Source organism: Petromyzon marinus, chromosome 79 (assembly GCF_048934315.1).
Source record: "Petromyzon marinus isolate PM22_M1 ecotype Great Lakes invasive population chromosome 79, UKy_Petmar_22M1.pri1.0, whole genome shotgun sequence".
NCBI classification, from domain to species: Eukaryota; Metazoa; Chordata; class Hyperoartia; order Petromyzontiformes; family Petromyzontidae; genus Petromyzon; species Petromyzon marinus.
Window position 1 is genome coordinate 21,507,138 of NC_133745.1, and position 17,255 is coordinate 21,524,392.

General features: G+C 51.3%; 1 protein-coding gene across 1 annotated transcript; it reads right to left on the reverse strand.

Annotated features, from left to right (window-relative positions):
* Positions 1–675: 675 nt before the first annotated feature.
* On the reverse strand, positions 676–2,686 carry LOC116958534 (beta-1,3-galactosyl-O-glycosyl-glycoprotein beta-1,6-N-acetylglucosaminyltransferase-like). Its single transcript, XM_032981191.2, has one exon. It carries the CDS (start codon positions 2,607–2,609, stop codon positions 1,302–1,304), a length of 1,308 nt encoding a protein of 435 aa, XP_032837082.2. The 5' UTR covers positions 2,610–2,686; the 3' UTR covers positions 676–1,301.
* Positions 2,687–17,255: the final 14,569 nt, after the last annotated feature.

Sequence of the window (17,255 nt, forward strand, 5' to 3'; positions counted from 1 at the left end):
CGTCTCCCCTTTGAAACGTTTGCCAAGCTTGCCGCTGCCCCCGCCCCCCCCCCCCGACATCAAGCCCCAAACATTCAACAAGGAAAAGCGCGTATCAACGTCAAAAAGACACGATCCGTACTTTTCAAGTGTTGGCTGTGACGTGCACGGGAGATGTGGAGAATGAAAGTACGATTCGTCCGCAAGGCGATTTTTTCCCGGGAAGGCAAATCGCGGTGTACGGCCGACTCCTCCTGGACTCCTCGTTGGAGGCTGGGAACGCCGCGTGACCTGGTGAGCCCCGATTGGTCAATTGGGAGACGAGACGGAGACTTGGCGGAGACAAGGCGGAGGGAGACAAGGCGGAGGGGGACAAGATGGAGGGAGACGAGGTGGAGGCAAGACAGAGGGAGACAAGGCAGAGGGAGACAAGGCGGGGACAAGACAGAGGGAGACACGGCGGAGGGAGACAAGGCAGAGACAAGGCAGAGGGAGACCAAGCAGAGGGAGACAAGGCAGAGACAAGGCAGAGGGAGACCAGGCAGAGACAAGGCGGAGGGAGACAAGGCGGAGACAAGACAGAGGGAGACAAGGCGGAGGGAGACAAGGCGGAGACAAGGCAGAGGGAGACAAGATGAAGGGAGACAAGGCAGAGACAAGACAGAGGGAGACAAGGCAGAGGGAGACAAGGCAGAGACAAGGCGGAGGGAGACAAGGCGGAGACAAGACAGAGGGAGACAAGACAGAGGGAGACAAGGCGGAGACAAGACAGAGGGAGACAAGATGAAGGGAGACAAGGCAGAGACAAGGCGGAGGGAGACCAGGCGGAGACCAGGCAGAGGGAGACAAGATGAAGGGAGACAAGGCAGAGACAAGGCGGAGGGAGACAAGGCGGAGACCAGGCAGAGGGAGACAAGGCGGAGACAAGGCAGAGGGAGACAAGGCGGAGGGAGGCAAGGCGGAGACAGGACGACGCTGCCTGGGTTCTTCCACGGCAGCGTCATCGCGAGCAGCGCAGTTACGACACCGCACAGCTGGAATTTCGCAGTCAAACACGAATGGTCGAGCCAAGGTGGCGCCATCGGTGAAACATAAATGTTTACCGTGAAACCACAAAACCGCGAGAAGGATGGGTTTGCTGCACCAGTATAACATACCAATTAAAAAGCAGATTTATTTTATTGTTATTTTTTTTACTTAAAATCTCATTGACGGTCCTCAAACTACCCGGGGGGATGGCATTGTACCGACGTCCTCAACCAAGGCTGCGCGACAAAAGAAAAACACACCACGAGCACAATTCCGTCGAGCGGGGAACGAGCTCAATCCCAATACGAACATTCACTTTGCATCCTGTCCGCCCACTTCACCGCCCTGTTGCGGAGGTACCACTCCAGGCAGTGCACGGCCACGGGGTCGACCGCCGTGTCGAATTTGTTGGCGAAGAGCTGCCGCTGCCGCACGAGCCACGGCAGGTCGCCCGCCCCGTAGACGCAGATCTGCCTCACGTAGGCGCCGCGGCAGGGCGGGTAGGCCGCCCCCTGGGCCACGTCGCCCTGGAACGCCGACCACTTGACGGCGCGCACGATCGCCGACAGGCACGTCGCGTCGTGCACGTCGTGCCAGGGCGCCGCCCCGGGCACGCCGGGCATCCGCTGCAGCGTCGCCCACAGGTGCTCGTCGGGGCTGTAGGTGTCGTTCGACCACTCCATGAGGGCCCGGGCCGCGGGGTCGCTCAGCACGTGCTCGACGAAGGCGCGCGTCACCACCATGTAGGCGCTGCCGGCGAACACCGGCGACGGGATGGGCGGCGGGGACTTCCTGACGTCCGTGAGCCTCACGAGGTCGCCCTCGACCTCGTGGCGATACTCCCAACGACGCCTCTTGTAGCCCGGGGGCTTCGTCGACTCCAAGCTGTTGGCGCCGCGCAGCGCCCGCAGCGCCCGCACGATCTCCAGGTTGGTCTTGATGGGGAAGTCGAGGCCGCAGAGGTTGATGAAGTACCGCCAGGGGCGCTCGGCGGCGCGCTCCGCCAGCTCGCGCATGCAGTTGAGGTCGGCCTGCACCCGCGACCACGAGGCGTAGACCACCGCCTCCAGCCGGCGCGCCACGAACACGTTGGGGAAGCAGGCGGCGAGGGAGCGCGCCGCCTGCTGGTAGGCCCGGGGCGACTTGGCGTCCACGTGGAGGCAGTAGAGGTTCTGCGGGGCGTAGATGGCGCGCAGCAGCCGCTCCAGCATGTCCACGCGGTGGTGGGCGACCACGGAGTAGGCGACGGGGAAGTCGGCCTCCTCGCGGCTCAGCGGCGAGGCCAGGTAGCGCCGCTCGCGCCTGAAGGCGGCGCAGTCGCGCGTCGCGTTCAGCAGGCCGCCCTCGTCGAGATTCGCCCCCTTCCGGAATTCCACCGTCAGGGCCAGCAGCGCCGCGTTCGAGGCCACGTCGTCGACGTCGCCCCGCAAGACGACGGCCTCGCAGTCGACGGGGAATCGGGGTCCCCCGATGTCGGGCATCTGGAGGTGCCGCGTCGCCGGCGGGCCCGTCGACACCTTCACGCGAATGAAGCTGATGCTGACCGCCAAGCCGACCAAGAAGCACACGCCCAGCGCAGCTATTTTCTTGAACCAGGACATCTCATCGAACGCTCGGCGGCAGCTGCAAACGGCTCCCCGGGTCGGGCGCGGCAGACACAACTGGCTGCTGCTGCTGCTGCTGCCGCCGTCGCCGCCGCCGGGGTCGATGAGCCGAGGTAGAAGGATCCTCGCAGGGCCCCCGACTGAAGGCGCCTTGCGGCTAAGCGCGTCGGATTTGTCGACGTGGACACCACCGCACACCACCCCCCCCCCCCCCCCAACACCACCGAGGTGCTTGACCGAGTCAAACGTCCGAGTGAGCAAGTGAGCAAGGTTTGGTTTTCCCTTGTTGCCTCTTTGATTTCTTTTTTTTTTGTCACGGAATTATGAAGAGAGGTTTCATGCGTTCGAGAGCGTTCGGATGCCCGCTACAAACTTCCACGCGAAGATTAAATTGGCCGCTTTGTTGAGCTGCTATCCTCTGCGACGGAACAGGTCGCGTCTGACAAAATAATCTGCAGTAGCTCGGTGAGGTTTTACACCTGGACAGATTAAAAAAAAAAATTGTCTCGGTTTGGTTTTGGAGATTATGCGATGAGTAAATATCTGACAATAGTTTCCGCTTTTGCCCCAACCCCCCCCCCCCCATCTCCGAACCATCGCTCCACCCCCCACTCTTTCTGTCGCCCACATCTGCTCCAGACTGCATTAACACGCACGGTCAAACATTGTCAAATAGCCCGCATGAGCAGCGTCCTGTGGAGTGGCATTCATTGAGCAGTGGATGCGACGGCGTTCTCCAGATCTGCCATGGCTCTACAGAATGCCCGCGGCCGTCTTTGTGGGTTCCATTACTGGAGGTTGTGTGGCTTCTGCGTTTAGAGAGATTTATAAGAGAGAGAGAGAAAAAATGTGTTGTTGGGTTGATGCAACTAACCGGGGCACGGATGATTTGGGGTCGAGGCATTAAAGGGTTTTTTTATCTTTTATTTTGGGGTCATTCGTGGTGAGTTGTTTGGTTTCAAGGTGACTGAATGTGTATCCACTACACACCCCTCTACCGTCACCCCCTCTCTATCCCCTACTCACCCCTCTACCGTCACCCCCTCTCTATCCCCTACTCACCCCTCTACGGTGACCCCCTCCCCTACCCCCTACTCACCCCTCTATCGTGACCCCCTCCCCTATCCCCTACTCACTCCTCTACCGTCACCCCCTCCCCTACCTCTCCCTACCCCCTACTCACCCCTCTATCGTGACCCCCTCCCCTACCCCCTACTCACCCCTCTATCGTGACCCCCTCCCTATCCCCTACTCACTCCTCTACCGTCACCCCCTCCCCTACCTCTCCCTACCCCCTACTCACCCCTCTATCGTGACCCCCTCCCCTACCCCCTACTCACCCCTCTATCGTGACCCCCTCCCTATCCCCTACTCACCCCTCTATCGTGACCCCCTCCCCTACCTCTCCCTACCCCCTACTCACTCCTCTACCGTGACCCCCTCCCCTACCCCCTACTCACCCCTCTATCGTGACCCCCTCCCCTACCCCCTACTCACCCCTCTATCGTGACCCCCTCCCTACCCCCTACTCACTCCTCTACCGTGACCCCCTCCCCTACCCCCTACTCACTCCTCTACCGTCACCCCTCCTCCCATAGGCCGAGTTTGACTTCTATATTTGGAGGGGGGTGGTGGTGGGGGCAGAGCTTTGCTTCGTCCCTCACATTAGGAATCGAGGGGGGGCATATCATTCATTTATTTGTATTTTTTTTATTGTAAGCTACTGAAAATAAATTAATATGCACCGCTCTTGTTATTGTACCAGTAATGCTGGATTGCTCTCCACTTAGCGTGCGCGTGTGCGTGTATATTTATATCTATGTAGAGGTGTTAACTACGCGCTGTTGCGTAACCTGCGTTGCCACCAGGGCAGTGCAGCATTACCCCTGGGTACAACGGTTGGGGTCAGTCGAGGTGAAACGGATCGTGGCCAGGGTTTGGTGCGAACCAATCAGACGGTTCCACGTGGGAATGTATGATTGGTTCTACCTGGCCACGAAGGGGTATAAGACGGGTGACCCAACGGACCTCGGGGAGTTCTCTCCCTGCACGAAGATAGAAGACTGGGCTGAAGCCTAGCTAGGACCCTGGACCAGCCTCCCAGCCCTTCTAAGAGCTAAGGCTCGGCATACCCAGTGGTCAGGACCCACCGGGCCAGCGGTGGGTCAGATAGCCTCCCCTAGGTCCTAGCCGGAGGACTAGGATAGCGGTAGACGTGTGAGGTCCGGAGGTTGTGTACCTCCTTAGGTATCAAGGAGGTTAGCGGTAGACGTGAGAGTCCCGCCAAGTCCGGAGGTTGTACCTCCCTAGGGTATCGGGTGAGGGGACCGAATATCCCTCTGTGTGTGTTAAGCGTTGTATAAGGAAATACAATAAACAGAGTGTGCCTCCTAAAGAAGTCTGCTCGTCCTTACAACACTACATCTATATGAAAAAAGGGAAATTTGTGATGATGTGTGTCTGTTCAAAATGTTTAGCGTACATCCCGACATGCAACAAACTTCAAATTTGCCATGTGGGTTACTTTCCAGACTGTACACCGTGCAAAAATTATTTTTAAAAAAATAGACTTATAATGCAGAGATTTTTTTTGCACGGCAAGTGAGCTGTGACGTCACATCTGTCATGTCACCCGCGCATGCATAGAGCTTAGCGCTACGCTGCGCTAGGAACCCGGCGACCCGAGTTCAATTCCCCGCTCACGGCCACCACCGGTGACGATTATTTCAACCGGTCCTGGGGCTCCCCTAGGTCGACTCAGCCCCAAACGAGTAACTGGTGCGGTGTGTGAACATCGCCACTGGGGAGACAAAGGCGGCCGGGCGTGGTGAATCCAAGTCCCGGGCGAAGACGGGTAGTAAAGCCAGTTCCATATATTTCATAATTTGCCGCCTTATTAACTTATGCTGTATTTTTCGATTTAAAGCTTTCGTGACTGCAATGATTCATCTTCTTTGGTTCTTTCGGTAAAGTCACGTAGAATGAGAATAAAATAATAAATTGATAAAATAAAATAACACAATAATATTCTCAATAATATTCTCAGAATATTATTGTGTTATTTTATTTTATCAATTTATTATTTTATTCTCATTCTACGTGACTTTACCGAAAGAACCAAAGAAGATGAACTTATGCTGTGTCAACCTATACGGTTTACCCCATGTTTTTGTGCAGCGAAATTGAGTTTTCAGGTCCACACGGTGGACAAGCGCTTCAATACTGGCAAAAAAATATGTTTTTTTATCTATTTGTTTGTGTTTCTCCCTTGTGATGGGTCTTTGTAGGATGAACGTTGAGATATATAAGGGGCACGGGGTGACCAGTAAGGTCTGAATTGGTCAGTGATAAGGTAGGGCACTGATAAGGGGTTGATAGTAGTGTAGTGTATAGTGTAGTGGTATAGTGGTGTATAGTAATGTAGTGTATAGTGCAGTGTAAAGTGTAGTATATAGTAGTTTAGTGTATCGGTAGTGTATAGTGTAGTGCATAGTAGTGTAAAGTGTAGTATATAGTAGTGTAGTGTATCGTAGTGTAGTGTATAGTGTGGTGTATAGTAGTGTAAAGTGTAGTATGTAGTAGTGTAGTGTATCGTAGTGTAGTGTATAGTGTAGTGTATAGTAGTGTAAAGTGTAGTATATAGTAGTGTAGTGTATAGTAGTGTAAAGTGTAGTATATAGTAGTGTAGTGTATCGTAGTGTAGTGTATAGTGTGGTGTACTGTAGTGTAAAGTGTAGTATATAGTAGTGTAGTGTATCGTAGTGTAGTGTATAGTGTAGTGTATAGTAGTGTAAAGTGTAGTATATAGTAGTGTAGTGTATCGCAGTGTAGTGTATAGTGTAGTGTATCCTAGTGTAGTGTATAGTAGCATAATTGTCACAACCCATACGGTTTACCCCGTAATCGTATACAGGGGAAATTGAGTTTTTTAGGTCCATATAGCGCACAGCCGTTTCAATACGGGCAAAAAGTGTCCATATTTGTTTTATCTATTTGTGTTTCTTCTTGTGATGGGACTTTGTAGGATAATCGTTGAAATTTATAAGTGCCACGTGGTTAGGGGCCATCCATTTAGTACCTACGCATGGAGGGGGTTGGCGGGGTTAACCCAAATGCGTACGCTTGCGTAGGGGGGGGGGTATACTGACAATGAACGCATAGGAAACTGGGAGGGTAGGGGGGGGGGGTGAAGCCTCGATAATAATTTGTCTACATTGGCCTTCAAATGAGTTAGATAGTCCGGCGGTGGACTATCTGTTTGCTTAAACACGTTAATATTATTCATCCTTGATCGTTTCTGCGTGGATTAAATATCGGCCATTGTATAGGATTCAGGGGGGGGGGTGTTAGAAGTCCGCGTGCGTGCGGGGAGGGTGGGAGGGGATCAAGTTTTGACAGATTTTTGCGTGCGTACCAAATGGATGGCCCCTTGCCAGTGAGGTCTGAATTGGTCTGTGACACACCGATCTACAGCCAAAATTCTTCCGAAATAAATGTAGTCCAACTTTACTTATTCTGGGTCACAGAGAATGAAAATTATGCTTAAAATTGTTGATTGGCTCTAGTTTACACGATATGCTATTGGGTCAGTATATACAACCCTTGACGTGGGAATGGCTGAGGATAAGTGAGTTATAAAGGGAAGGGATCTCAATTTAAACCAGAAATGACTGAATTACATCTTTGGCTGGATCTATAAATAAATCTATGACTGGGTTTGGACAGTTCTTGCTTTTTGAGCAAGACAATGAATGATGCAATCTGAACTTGGTATTTCATCATACGTGACATGAATTGCATCGTGCTATTCTTGGAAGTCATGGATGATGCAATCATAACTAGGCTTGCATCGCTCTGCTGAACAAATTGCCCTAGATCAGCTCTAGCAATCAAACAGTATCGTGTTCTCTATTTGCCAGTATTTGATTTTGCAAAGTGACGGATTTTTGTCTCGCCAAAGTGAGCAGAGATGCTTCGTACTTGTGTGAACAAAGCAGATAACGTCTGCTATGTTTGTGGTGAAGTGACTTTTGCATCACAAAAGAGCAGTATAACCACTATGGTTAAGAAAGCCTATCAGACCTAAAACACGGTAGGACCAACACCTCGGCCGTGGCAGATCACTGTTATAATTCAGTAGGCTCACATGACATTGACTTCTCCAAGACAGAGGTTCTTTGCAAGCCATCTGGCTACCATGAGAGATTCGTTCATGAGGCTATCCACATATACAAACACAGAGACAATTTCAACCGAGAAGATGGATTCTATCTTAGCAATCATTGGAAAGATTTGATAAACCATTTCAGTTCTTAATTGATTGTTCACGCTTACAGTGGCTTTCAGACAGCATACATTATAAAAAAAATTGTCTCCCCCCTTCTCTTTTCAGAATATAGATGGACTAGTCCTGGGTAAACTGCCAAATCGCTGCGCGTGGCGCTAACGTTTTTTTAATAAATAAATAAATGCGCCGTTTAAAAATAAATGTATGCAAACCAACACACCTGAAGATGACCGTTTGAGTTATGGTCGAAACGTGGTGAGAATTTTTTATTGTTTAATATATATTTTATTATTTTGTTGTTTCTCTTCAACGTGACTTTACCGAAAAAACTAAGAATATGAATTACTGCAGTCACAAAAGCTTTAAATCAAAATTCACTGCCTGTTGTTATTGTTGTCGTATCCTCAAATCTTGTCACTACATTTTTACCCACTTTCCAATGTGGTATCGACTGCAAACGTGGTATACTTGTGTCATATTGATGACAATACTATATTCTATCATAAAAATTAAATAAAAACATGTTTTAAAACATTCTCTTTTATATGTTATGTTTCGGCTTGGCTCTTAATTGTCCACGCTCAACTCACGCTGGCTGTAAATCAGCACGGTCTCTTACGCTGTGGCAAGCTTCGGTGCCACTTCCTGGAGTCGTGGAGTTCTCCCATTACGAGTACGGTACATTTAATTAAAGCGTGTTTTATAGAAAATATATATATGTTTAGATATTTCTTACTTATACAACCCTTTTGCTGTTTTTTTAAGTGTTACATGAATAAGACAAGTGACATGTTATCATGTAACGCAACCATAAACATTAAAATAACTAGGTTTACAATTTATGAGTAAAACTATACAATATAGACGTAAAATGTGAAAACTTGAATATCTTGGGAACAGTAGCCAATCAATTCTAGATTTAAAGCTTTCGTGACTGCTAGGATCCATACTCTTTGGTTCTATTGGGTAAAGTCACGTAGGTGAAAATAATGTTATTTTATTTTCACCTACGTGACTTTACCCAATAAAACCAAAGAGTATAGTAGCCAATCACTTGTTTTCATTGTCATATTTGAATTCAGCACATCAAAATCCATAACAAACGGCACATTTCATCTCTGAAGCAGACAACGTCTAAAAAAATTGTAGACCAGTGTTATAGTCAAAGATCGCTGTACTCTGGATGGCTTCTTAACAATAAAGCTCGTTATTCTTAGTTTTTTCGGTAAAGTCACGTTGAAGGGAAACAACAAAATAATAAAATATATATAAAACAATAAAAAAATTCTCACGACGTTTCGACCATAACTCAAACGGTCGTCTTCAGGTGTGTTGGTTTGCATAAATTAATTTTAAAAATAAATTAATTTTTAAAATAAATTAATTTATGCAAACCAACACACCTGAACGTTTCGACCATAACACAAACGGTCGTCTTCAGGTGTGTTGGTTTGCATAAATTAATTTTAAAAATAAATTAATTTTAAAAATAAATTAATTTATGCAAACCAACACACCTGAAGACGACCGTTTGAGTTATGGTCGAAACGTCGTGAGAATTTTTTATTGTTTTATATATTTTTTATTATTTTGTTGTTTCCCTTCAACGTGACTTTACCGAAAAAACTAAGAATATGAATTACTGCAGTCACGAAAGCTTTAAATCAAAAAATAAAGCTCGTTATTGATAATAACGGCGACAAAGGGCGGGCAGGCAGACACGAAGCCCCACGACCTCGCTCCAACTTCACGACGTGGCTTCACTGTCCCAAGACAGCGGGAAGAGAATGGCTCCGCCCCTTCTTAACACGGCGACAAACTTTTGATTTAAAGCTTTCGTGACTGCAGTAATTCATATTCTTAGTTTTTTCGGTAAAGTCACGTTGAAGGGAAACAACAAAATAATAAAATATATATATAAAACAATAAAAAAATTCTCACGACGTTTCGACCATAACTCAAACGGTCATCTTCAGGTGTGTTGGTTTGCATAAATTTATTTTTAAACGGCGCATTTATTTATTTATAAAAAACGTTAGCGTCACGCGCAGCGATTTGGCAGTTTACCCAGGACTAGTCCATCTATATTTTGAAAAGAGGAGGGGGGAGACGAATTTTTTTTATAATGTATGCTGTCTGATAAACCATTTCAGTTCTTAATTGATTGTTCACGCTTACAGTGGCTTTCAGACAGCATACATTATAAAAAAAAATTCGTCTCCCCCCTCCTCTTTTCAAAATATAGATGGACTAGTCCTGGGTAAACTGCCAAATCGTTGCGCGTGGCGCTAACGTTTTTTTATAAATAAATAAATGCGCCGTTTAAAAATACATTTATGCAAACCAACACACCTGAAGATGACCGTTTGAGTTATGGTCGAAACGTCGTGAGAATTTTTTATTGTTTTATATATATTTTATTATTTTGTTGTTTCTCTTCAACGTGACTTTACCGAAAAAACTAAGAATACGGCGACAAACGTTTCGGTTCCATAACAGAGGTGGGTTTAAATTTTGATTTAAGGTGGGTTTTTTTTTGGGTTAGATCGCGCAAATATTCGTTTTTTCACGCGTCTAACCAAAAAAACACCTGGGCAATATCGGTCGCGAAAGCCTATGGCTTCAAATGTACCTCGTCTACACACGGCCTCTTTCTGACGCTTAAAGCGACCCCCTGCTTGGCGATTAAAACTGGGACATTGACATTAACAGCAAAACCAAACTTCGACGCTATGTACCAACAACATACACCATAAATTTTGATTTAGAGCTTTTGTTTCTGCAGGGATTCATATTCTTTCTTAGTTCTTTCGGTAAAGTCACGTAGAAGGGAAACAATAAAATAATAAAAAAAAAATATAAAACAATTAAATTCTCACGACGTTTAGACTGCAACACGAGCAGCAATCATCATCAGGTGTGAAAACCACAGCAAGAAAATGTTCTTGCTGTGGTTATTCTTTGATATTTTTTATTATTTTATTGTTTCCCTTCTACGTGACTTTACCGAAAGAACCAAGAATACAACATATACGCCATGTTATGTTGCATGAGCATTTCTACTTTTAGGCACACGCATAGTCCTCAAGTCTTGCCGGTGGGTGGCGCTGACGTTTGCGGACGTGTGTCCAATGGCGCGCGGAGGCTGATGTCTCCTAAGTAACGTCGGTAGGCATCTCCGTCTCACCGGCGCTGCCAGTGTCAGTCTGATACTGTTGCGATGGTGCCTCAAGCGACACCTCCTCCTCCACCTCCTCGCCAGAGCTGTCGTTGCCGTCTTCTCGTCCCTGATGCCGCAACTTCAATCGAGGCACGTGGCACCTTGTGACGCGTCGTCGGTTGTGATACCAACAGATGCCGCAAACGCGACGTTTAACGTGGTAATGGGCAGCCAGCAGGGATGTTGCCCAAGTTGGTTGCCATTATAGCATCGGTGCCCCTCTAATGCTGGTGGGCCCCCATTGTTGATGCAGCGTGTCGTGCTTCCGGCGATGGATGGTGTTGCTTGCCCCCTCGTTTGGGTCGAAATTTTTCATCCTTGGGACCGTGTCGATCGGCAAGCCCTCTTGGAGATCATCGTGCAGGTAATTATCGGCGTTGTAGTGGGCGCACACCATCCGGTGCAAGCTCAGCTCACAGGACTGCAGACCAATCACCAGTTGCTGTTTTTTTTTAATCTGAGAACTCCCAATGAAGTTCCTGGCATAGTCTGACCTATTTCATGGAAGTATTCCATCGTGATTTAAAGCTTTGGTGACTGCAGGGATTCAAATTCTTGGTTCTTTCGGTAAAGTCACCACGTAGAATGGAAATAAAATAATTTAAATATAACATAATAAAATAAAAATCTCACGACGTTTCGGCCACACTGCCAAGCCAAGCCAAGCAAAGCTTGGCAGTGTTCATTAGGACGCTGTCTTACCGACAGCTCTATTCTTCACCTGAGGACGGCTGCTTGCGTTGTGGCCGAAACGTCGTGAGAATTTTATTTTATTATGTTCTATTTTTATGATTTTATTATTCCCCTTCTACGTGACTTTACCGAAAGAACCAAGAAGCAGAATCCCATCGTGCTTTCCCGCCTTACCTGTTCTCTGGCCTTCATCCGCTCCAAATGCTCGGGAAGGCTCAACGAGCCAACGGAAGTTCGTCTGAAGCACTGCGCGAAAATCCGACCGTGACTCAACAGCTGTCCGCACGCGTCAAATGCCAAATCAGTGTCCTTTGGTTTTTTCGGTAAAGTCACGTAGGTAAAAAAATAAATAAAATAAATGAAACCTAAATTAAATCACGACGTTTCGGGGCGCAACACAAGCGTCCTTCTTCAGGCGGGGACAACGTAGCGAAAGCACAAACGCTTAAAGTGTGTCTCAGAGATGGCTGTGACGAGGGATTATTTTGCCCCGTGACTCTATAACGCCCGCACGATCTCCGGGTTGGTCTTGATGGGGAAGTCGAGGCCGCAGAGGTTGATGAAGTACCGCCAGGGGCGCTCGGCGGCGCGCTCCGCCAGCTCGCGCATGCAGTTGAGGTCGGCCTGCACCCGCGACCACGAGGCGTAGACCACCGCCTCCAGCCGGCGCGCCACGAACACGTTGGGGAAGCAGGCGGCGAGGGAGCGCGCCGCCTGCTGGTAGGCCCGGGGCGACTTGGCGTCCACGTGGAGGCAGTAGAGGTTCTGCGGGGCGTAGATGGCGCGCAGCAGCCGCTCCAGCATGTCCACGCGGTGGTGGGCGACCACGGAGTAGGCGACGGGGAAGTCGGCCTCCTCGCGGCTCAGCGGCGAGGCCGCGTAGCCTCGAGCGCGCCTGAAGGCGGCGCAGTCGCGCGTCGCGTTCAGCAGGCCGCCCTCGTCCTGGGGCCTCAGCCGTCTCTTGAACTCCACCGTCCGCACAAAGGAGGGCGGCGCTCTCCACCGCCGAGGCGTCGCCCGCGACGGTCGCCGGGGGAGATCTACGCGACATCGCCCGCGGCCGCCGGGTCGGCCTCCCTCGGGTCGACCTCGCTCCTCCACCGCCCCCACGAGGCCGTCTTCCTCCTCCCCCGAGGGGCCTCCGGAACGTTCCGGCTCCGCGCCCTCCGGCAGCGACGGGCGGCAGTGGGGCGAGCGGCGAGGCGCGCGATCGGCGTCACGGAGACGGCGACCGCCGCGCACGCGAACTGCGTGGACCGGCGCCGCCGTCGCCGCCGCCGCCGCCGCCGTGCCCCGGGTGCCATCGTCGAGGCCGTCCGGGTCTCGGGGACCTCCTTCGCGTTCACCGCGTTGGTGGGGTGGGGGTCGTCTTCGGGTTTCGGGTCAACGTCTGCCTCCGACGCGCGACGGTGAAAATCGCAGCGGTCGCGCCGAGCGGTGACGGTGGTGGTGTCGGAGGTAGTGGTGACGGTGGTGGTGTCGGTGGTAGTGGTGGCGGTGGTAGTGGTGATAGTGGCGGTGGTGGTGGTGGAGGTGGTGGTGGCGGTGGTGGTGGAGGTGGTGGTGGTGGTAGTGGTGGTGGTAGTGGTGCTGGTGGTGGTGGTGATGGCGGTGGTGGTAGTGGTGGTGCTGGTGGTGGCGGTGGTGGCGGTGGTGGTGGTGGCGGTGGCAGTGAGCGGGAGTCGAACTCGGGTCTCTAGCCTCACCAAACTGCTCCCCACACCTAGCAAAGATAAAGATCCACCGTATAGCCCTGACAGGCTGTTGGGGGCAAGTGCCGTTAGTGGCTAACAGCGCCTATGAAGGCCGGCACAGCACCTGTATGCGCGTATACACACACACACACACCTGTATATATCGGGGAGGAACTACCCGGTGGGCAGGTTGGGGGGGGGGGGGGAGGTCGCTCGCTCGCTCGCGCGCGTTGCTCGCCACTCTCGAGTCCGTTGAGTTTGCGCTGAGTCCGTTATTAGCTGGAGCTATGATCTCTGGACTAGGGGGAGGGAGGGAGGTAGGGGTGGGGAGGGGAGGGAGGAGAGGGAGGAGAGGGAGGGAGGGAAGGAGGGAGGGGAGGGAGGGAGGGAGAGAGGGAGGGAGGGGAGGGAGGGAGGGAGCGTTGGGGAGGGGAGCGTTGGGGAGGTAGGGGTGGGGAGGGGAGGGAGGGAGGGAGGGGAGGGAGGGAGGGAGGGTCCACTTTTGCATTTCAGCAATTCACTTAATTCACGCTGGTGGCCACTTTTGTTGTCACAAATCATGAAGGGTTTTTTCACGAATTTTAAACAAGTGTTCGTACGTACAAATGTGCGTTGAACTTCCTTCGCACCGTACATTTGGGCCACCCTGACGTTTGACACCACCCTTGAACCCTGTAGACACTGGGTACAGTGGAGGGCTTAATTGTGTGCGGAGAAAAACAAAAATCATTTAGAAACACGCGCCGTGTTCCGCAGTGGGTTCCCTCCGCCCATAGTGGAACTGGCCTGGGTTCGATTCCCACCTCCCTGTGCATAATTTGGCACGATCTTATTCTTCTTCTTCCGTACAGATGCAGAGACAACAACAACAATAACAACAACTAACATGCCTCTCTGGTTAAGTCACGTAAGTAGAAAAAAAAATAAAAGAAAACACGACGTTTCGGTCGCAGCACAAGCGTCCGTCCAACCTGAAGACGTCCGTCCAACCTGAAGACGTCCGTCCACCTGAAGACGTCCGTCCAACCTGAAGACGTCCGTCCACCTGAAGACGTCCGTCCAACCTGAAGACGTCCATCCACCTAAAGTCGTCCGTCCAACCTGAAGACGTCCGTCCAACCTGAAGACGTCCGTCCAACCTGAAGACGTCCGTCCACCTGAAGACGTCCGTCCAACCTGAAGACGTCCGTCCAACCTGAAGACGTCCGTCCACCTAAAGACGTCCGTCCAACCTGAAGACGTCCGTCCAACCTGAAGACGTCCGTCCACCTGAAGACGTCCGTCCAACCTGAAGACGTCCGTCCACCTGAAGACGTCCGTCCAACCTGAAGACGTCCGTCCAACCTGAAGACGTCCGTCCACCTAAAGACGTCCGTCCAACCTGAAGACGTCCATCCAACTTGAAGACGGCAGTCCACCTGAAGACGTCCGTCCAACCTGAAGACGTCCGTCCAACCTGAAGACGTCCGTCAAACCTGAAGACGTCCGTCCACCTGAAGACGTCCGTCCAACCTGAAGACGTCCGTCCAACCTGAAGACGGCCGTCCAACCTGAAGACGTCCGTCCACCTAAAGACGTCCGTCCAACCTGAAGACGTCCGTCCAACCTGAAGACGTCCGTCCACCTGAAGACGTCAGTCCAACCTGAAGACGTCCGTCCAACCTGAAGACGTCCGTCCAACCTGAAGACGTCCGTCCACCTGAAGACGTCCGTCCAACCTGAAGACGTCCGTCCAACCTGAAGACGTCCGTCCACCTGAAGACGTCCGTCCAAACTGAAAACGTCCGTCCAACCTGAAGACGTCCGTCCACCTGAAGACGTCCGTCCAACCTGAAGACGTCCGTTCACCTGAAGACGTCCGTCCAACCTGAAGACGTCCGTCCAACCTGAAGACGTCAGTCCACCTGAAGACGTCCGTCCACCTGAAGACGTCCGTCCACCTGAAGACGTCCGTCCAACCTGAAGACGTCCGTTCACCTGAAGACGTCCGTCCAACCTGAAGACGTCCGTCCAACCTGAAGACGTCAGTCCACCTGAAGACGTCCGTCCACCTGAAAACGTCCGTCCAACCTGAAGACGTCCGTCCAACCTGAAGACGTCCGTTCACCTGAAAACGTCCGTCCAACCTGAAGACGTCCGTCCAACCTGAAGACGTCCGTTCACCTGAAGACGTCCGTCCAACCTGAAGACGTCCATCCACCTAAAGACGTACGTCCAACCTGAAGGCGTCCGTCCAACCTGAAGACGTCCGTCCACCTAAAGACGTCCGTCCAACCTGAAGACGTCCATCCACCTGAAGACGTCCGTCCAACCTGAAGACGTCCGTCCAACCTGAAGACGTCCGTCCACCTGAAGACGTCCGTCCAACCTGAAGACGTCCGTCCACCTGAAGACGTCCGTCCAACCTGAAGACGTCCGTCCAACCTGAAGACGTCCGTCCACCTGAAGACGTCCGTCCACCTAAAGACGGCCGTCCAACCTGAAGACGTCCGTCCAACCTGAAGACGTCCGTCCACCTAAAGACGTCCATCCAACCTGAAGAGGTCCGTCCAACCTGAAGACGTCCGTCCACCTAAAGACGTCCGTCCACCTGAAGACGTCCGTCAAACCTGAAGACGGCCGTCCAACCTGAAGACGTCCGTCCACCTGAAGACGTCCGTCCAACCTGAAGACGTCCGTCCACCTGAAGACGTCCGTCCAACCTGAAGACGTCCGTCCACCTGAAGACGTCTGTCCAACCTGAAGACGTCCGTCCACCTGAAGACGTCCGTCCAACCTGAAGACGTCCGTCCAACCTGAAGACGTCCGTCCACCTGAAGACGTCCGTCCAACCTGAAGACGTCCGTTCACCTGAAGACGTCCATCCAACCTGAAGAAGTCTGTTCACCTGAAGACGTCCGTCCAACCTGAAGACGTCCGTTCACCTGAAGACGTCCGTCCAACCTGAAGACGTCCGTTCACCTGAAGACGTCCGTCCACCTGAAGACGGCCGTCAAACCTGAAGACGTCTGTCCACCTGAAGACGTCCGTCCAACCTGAAGACGTCCGTCCACCTGAAGACGTCCGTCCAACCCGAAGACGTCCGTTCAACCTGAAGACGTCCGCTTGTGTTGCGACCGAAACGTCGTGTTTTCTTTGATTATTTTTTCTACCTACGTGACTTTACCGATAGAACGGGAGAGTATAGATTCCTGCAGTCACGAAAGCTTCAAATCAAGATTGAACAATAACTATGTCACGGTTTAGCACGCAGCAGGGCTTTCGCGACCAATATTATCCACGATAGGGTTTTTTTTTTGGGGGGGGGGGGGGTTAGATCACTCTTCGCGGATTGGGATCCAGGTGTGGAAAATGGCGCGTTGGACATTTGAATGATTATTATCGAAACGTCGTGATCTATAATTTATATTTACGTGACTTGATCGAACGACCCTAAGAGTATGAATATTATTACGGTCACCATCGACGTGTCAAGACCAAAAACAACCGACCCGCTCGCCTGACGTGATACGCGTGCGTTAGGGGGCCCCTGTGATTGGTGCAGAGATGATTGGTGACGGCCATGGAATTAAACCGATTGGAGGAGAAATTCAAACGTAAAATGGCGGTAAAACGAGGGTGGATTATCAGGGTGGGGGCGTGCGGGGGGAGGGAGGGGGGGAGGGGTAACGGCTGATAACGGCTCGACAAGAAGGACGTGGATTGGCTGAGGGACAATGGGGGTGAGCGAACCTTCGAGGGAGGGGGCC

Excerpts from the sequence above, each read along its gene's own strand:
- LOC116958534 (XM_032981191.2), bottom strand. The coding sequence starts at position 2,609 with ATGTCCTGGTTCAAGAAAATAGCTGCGCTGGGCGTGTGCTTCTTGGTC.